This window comes from Sphaerodactylus townsendi, unplaced genomic scaffold, assembly GCF_021028975.2.
Source record: "Sphaerodactylus townsendi isolate TG3544 unplaced genomic scaffold, MPM_Stown_v2.3 scaffold_1448, whole genome shotgun sequence".
In the NCBI taxonomy this organism is placed as follows: domain Eukaryota; kingdom Metazoa; phylum Chordata; class Lepidosauria; order Squamata; family Sphaerodactylidae; genus Sphaerodactylus; species Sphaerodactylus townsendi.
In genome coordinates, this window is record NW_025950011.1 from 1 (window position 1) to 4,858 (window position 4,858).

Here is a 4,858-nt window from a genome sequence, read left to right on the forward strand (position 1 = left end):
CTGTGGAGGCTTATCTGGGGGATTCAGATTAGCCTGTGCACTCCCACACACGCCAGCTGGGTGACCTTGGGCTAGTCACGGATTCTCGGAGCTCTCTCAGCCCCACCCACCTCACAGGGTGTTTGTTGTGAGGGGGGAAGGGAAAGGAGATTGTAAGCCCCTTTGAGTCTCCTGCAGGAGAGAAAGGGCGGATATAAATCCAAACTCCTCTTCTTCTTCTATTCTGCATGATGAGGTTCTCAGAATAGAAGTTGCGCTGCAAGGGGTGTGACCTAATAATGGCCTGTCATACGTCCCTGGGTGTGAGCAGGACAAGGCAGAGTTCACCGATGGCTCCCACTCAGCGGGCTTGGGCGTGATCTGATGTGTTCTGACCCTCCCTTTTCCAGCATCGTGCAGAGGCTGTGGTTCCGGAGCGCATGGCGCAAATGACCCGACATATCCAGCAGCGTGACTTCGAGGCTTTCGCGGAGCTCACGATGAAAGACAGCAACCAGTTCCACGCCACCTGCCTGGACACCTTCCCACCCATCTTCTATCTCAATGACGTCTCCAAGCGAGTGATAGCTCTCGTCCACCGTTTCAACGCACACTACGGCAAGACCAAGGTTGGAGGCAGGGAGGGGCCGCATCTGGGGGCTGCGGGGGCAACTGGAGCCCTTCTTTCCCGCAGAATAGGGACGGCTTGGGAAGGGGAGGCTCTGGGTGAATTATTCGGGGCAGCCTTTCCTCAGGAATTCCACAGAAGCATGATCGAGTCCCGCATATCATGGGGGAAGATGGCGCTTTGTCACAGTACTAGAACTCAAGATAGGGATGGTCAGTCCAACAAAAGTTGAATTTGCCACAACACCTGATTTAGCATGTGAAACTCATTGCCACCAGATGTAAACAGCCTTTTGCTTCAGGCTGTTCTTATTTTGCCAGTGCTTCTAGGGGTGGAGGATTGGTGTCTTCGGGTCTACTATGTGATGTCTTTAAATCAGATTTGGGAGAAGGCAGGACATAAGTATATCAGTTGGATGAAGTAGGGCATTAAAGGGGCCAGTCTCTTCTCCAGGGGCTTGGTTATCCAAACAGGAGCCTTGTCAAGAGCTTTGCTGATGTCTGGGCTTGATTACAGGTGGGCTATACCTTTGACGCTGGCCCCAACGCGGTTCTCTTTGCCCTGGAAGACACTGTGGGGGAGCTTGTGGAGGTGGTCAAGCGCAGCTTCCCTCCGGACAACAACGGAGGCCAGTAAGTGAACCGGGCATTTGCAGTGCTGATGCCAAGAGGGCTAGGAGAGTGGTGGGTTGGGCAGGACCCTGCCCTGAGCCCAACCTTCCCTTTGCCCTCTGCTTAGGTTCCTGAAAGGCCTGCCGGTGAAAGGAACTTCCCTGTCTGACGAACTTCTTTCGGCTGTGGTGAGAGATCCAGCCCCAGGGGTAATCCAGTACTTGCTGCTCACCAAGGTAAGGCTGGAGGGGGGCTGGCGTCCCCACTGCTGTCTGTCCCCTGCTGTCACCAAAAACGACATGGCCGCCCAAATGACGCTGCCACCCAAAATGACGTGGCCTCCCAAAATGCTTCTGAGGCATAGGTGGCGAACCTATGGCACAGGTGCCAGAGGTGGCACTCGGAGCCCTCTATGTGGGCATGCGTGCACAGTTTGTAATGTGGGGGGAAATGGCTTCCCCCCACACACACATCTGGGCTGGGCCGCTGGACTTATGTGCGTGCACCTCAGCGAGCAGGGAGGACTCGGCTGTCGGGCCTGGTGCCTGAGCTCCAAGTGGCTGCTGCCCGGGGGGGGGGGGGGGGGGGGGGGGGGGGGGGGGGGGGGGGGGGGGGGGGGGGGGAGGCAGAGGCGGCAGAGATGCTAGAGAGGTGCAGAGCAACGCATGTGGGACTTGCTGGAGGCTACAGCAGGCTGGCCCCTGCTTGAGGGGGTTATTCAGGTTAAATTGCCGCGTTGGCACTTTGCAATAAATAAGTGGGTTTTGGGTTGCAATTTGGGCACTCGGTCTTAAAAAGGTTCGCCATCACTGTTCTGGGGTGTGTTTTTGCTACTCCTCTTTACACCTGGCTTGGAGCTCAGGTGTGCCTTCTTCATGCTCAGTTGGATGCCCACCTTGGAAACTGGCAGGGTTTAAGACCAAACACCACCTCTCCTGGGGTTAGCTGGGGTGGAAAGACACATTTCCAGAAAGAAAACTGCGACCAAATGCCCTCAAAAGCCATTTTACTTTAAGCAGGGATCCCCAGCCTTTTAGAGCATGTGGGGGTACCTTGGAATCACCGCACAGCATGGCGGGCACAACCACAGAATGGCTGCTACATTGAGAGCCGGTATGGCATAGTGGTTAAGAGCAGGTGGACTCTAATCTGGAGAATTGCATTTGATTCCACATGAGTGGCAGACTCTTATTTGATGAACCATATTTGTTACCAAGACTCCTACATCTCTGCTATGACCTTAGGCTTGTCCAGGGTTCAGCAACTTGTGGTTTCCTCCAGTTGTTCATGGATCATACAAGTTCCATCATTTCTGCCAGCATGGCCACCACATGCTGGTAGGGGCTGATGGGATTTGTAGTCCATGATTATCTGGAGAGCCGCAGGTTGCAGACCCTAGTCACAGTTCTCTCCGAACTTTCTCAGCCCCACCTACTTCACAAGGTGTCTGTTGTGGGGAAAGAAAGGGTCCAGTCTTGTCTAGTATCTTGTTTCCTGGGCTACCAGGTGTTTCTGCCAAACAGTCACGAACCGCCAAAGCCCAAGCTTCTCTGTGGGCCGTCCTCCCACAGCTGCCTCTGAACTCCTGATGTGGTCTTTAATGGAAAAACCCACCGTGCAGAGAAAAGATTTGGGTGTTGGCATAACATTTCCCATTTAGTGACTTGCTTTTGGCTGTATCTTCCCTGGGCTCTGGCTGTTTTCCTAATCCTTGCAAAAGGTTACAGCACCTTGCCAAACTAGGCTACTGAAAACCACCAAGGGAAGAAAGCCCTGTATTATTTCTCCGCCCTCCCACTTGTCTTTAATAACTCTGCTGCCTGCCTGCCTGCCTGCCTGCCCAGCTTCGCAGCCACCAGCCTCCCGTTTCCTAATGTGGGTTTTGTTCTGATTCCAGCCTGGGCCTGGGCCGATGCCAGCGGAGGACGCCAGCAGTCATCTCCTTGGATCAGACGGACTCCCCCGAAGCAGCTGCTGAGCAAATCGTGCGCTGTTTGTGGGCCTACACCAAGCACGTGGATGGAATCCAGGCGACAGGGCTTGAAATACCTGTCCAAAATGATGTGTGGGTTTTGCGTATAAAGGGTGGTGAGAGGTCGTGGGGGAAAAGCATCTTGGGGACGAAGATCTGGGGTTTTCCCAGACTGTGGAGACAGGGGTTTATATGGACGTTATTTGCATAACAAACGTCTCCCTTGCCTTTATGTGCCTGATAAGAGTTCTGGCAGGGCCTGATCTTTGCACGAAGGGCAGCTCTGGCTTCCGTTTCCTTTCTGCCCTTTTCTGAGCTTTGTTTTGTGGGGGGAGATGTAGAATTTCCACTAATCAGGAGCGGGCTGCAGGTCGCTGGGGCCTACTGGTAGACCGTGGGCCGATTTCCGATGACGAGCCAGCAAATACTCAGGATTCCTGCAATAAATGCTAACCCAGACAGGCCTTGCTCCACTCCACTCCAGCAAGGCAGTGGTTTACTCTTTCAGGAGCTCCCCATCACTTCACAGCTATGGCACACCTGAGGGGTCTTGCGTTGGCATATTTGCTTTGTATATCGAACACGAAAGGCCGTGGAAGGGAGGCAGAGCCCTGGTTTAAAAAAATGGGATGATGCAGAATCGCAGTGGACCATTTTGACCCAGTTAGGGCAGCCTCGGGCTGACAATGACTTGCTGGAGAAAAGATCAGCCGTTGCAACATTCTCCAAGGGGTGATGGTCATGACGGCCCAGGCTGCGCTCTGATGTTGCAGCAAGAAAAAAATGTGCACAAAGGCAGCTTCTTGCTGGGCCGAAGCTCACTTCCTTAATGGGGGACGGATGCGGACGTGCTGTCTCTGAATGATGCCACAGCGCCACGTGTGGCAGAAGGGACTTTTCAGCAGTTTGGAGTTTCCTGAGTTGTCTCTCCTGCTGTTCTCCCCAGACGTGTGCTTTTATTTTTGGCACAAACTTTGCATATAATGTTCCTACTTCCTGGCTGTCTTTTCGTTTTTAATTGACCATTAAAAAAAGAAAGAAACGTTGTGTTTTCAGTTCTTCATTGTTCACCTGTTGTTGTTGTTTTTTTTGGGGGGGGGGGCTATGTGCTTAAGACGGGTTGCACAAAATCCAGGTCTTGTTTTCTTTCGTGATGTTTATTTATTATTTTATCCTATTTTTATCCCACCCTTTCTCAGTTTACAACAGATTAAAACACATGAAAACATTTAAATAAACATTGAACATTAAAACTATAAAATGCCTGTTAACATTACCGTTTACATTCCAGTATAATCAACTGAAAGAATTTATAAAATAGCTGGGGGATGACTTCTCTGTGACCTCTTTTCCTGTTCTTGTTAACTGTTTTGTGTACAAGTAATTACACACGCTTACGACTCGCAAATGTATCTCTCAGGTCATGGCCTGGTTACTAAGTTCTTTAAAATACTTAGAAAGTAACCTTAGAAATCATCTTCAGAGCTTTTTCAAAACAAACAGGAAATGCAGTTCTAAAGTACAAGCCCAGCAGAAGTGGATGGTGTAAATCTCTTCATTTCTGTATCCGGTCATTGCACAGCAAAAGTGCAGCTTGGTTGAGCAGGGAGGGATCTTGCCCCCCCCCCCCCGCCCCAAGAGCTGCATTTGGGCAGTGGGTAGAGCAGA

General features: G+C 51.6%; 1 protein-coding gene across 1 annotated transcript; it reads left to right on the plus strand.

Moving 5' to 3' along the window:
* Positions 1 to 367: 367 nt before the first annotated feature.
* Positions 368 to 4,232, plus strand: MVD (mevalonate diphosphate decarboxylase). Its single transcript, XM_048482344.1, has 4 exons — positions 368 to 608; positions 1,124 to 1,239; positions 1,346 to 1,454; positions 3,116 to 4,232. Exons 1-4 carry the CDS (start codon positions 420 to 422, stop codon positions 3,194 to 3,196), a joined length of 495 nt encoding a protein of 164 aa, XP_048338301.1. The 5' UTR covers positions 368 to 419; the 3' UTR covers positions 3,197 to 4,232.
* Positions 4,233 to 4,858: the final 626 nt, after the last annotated feature.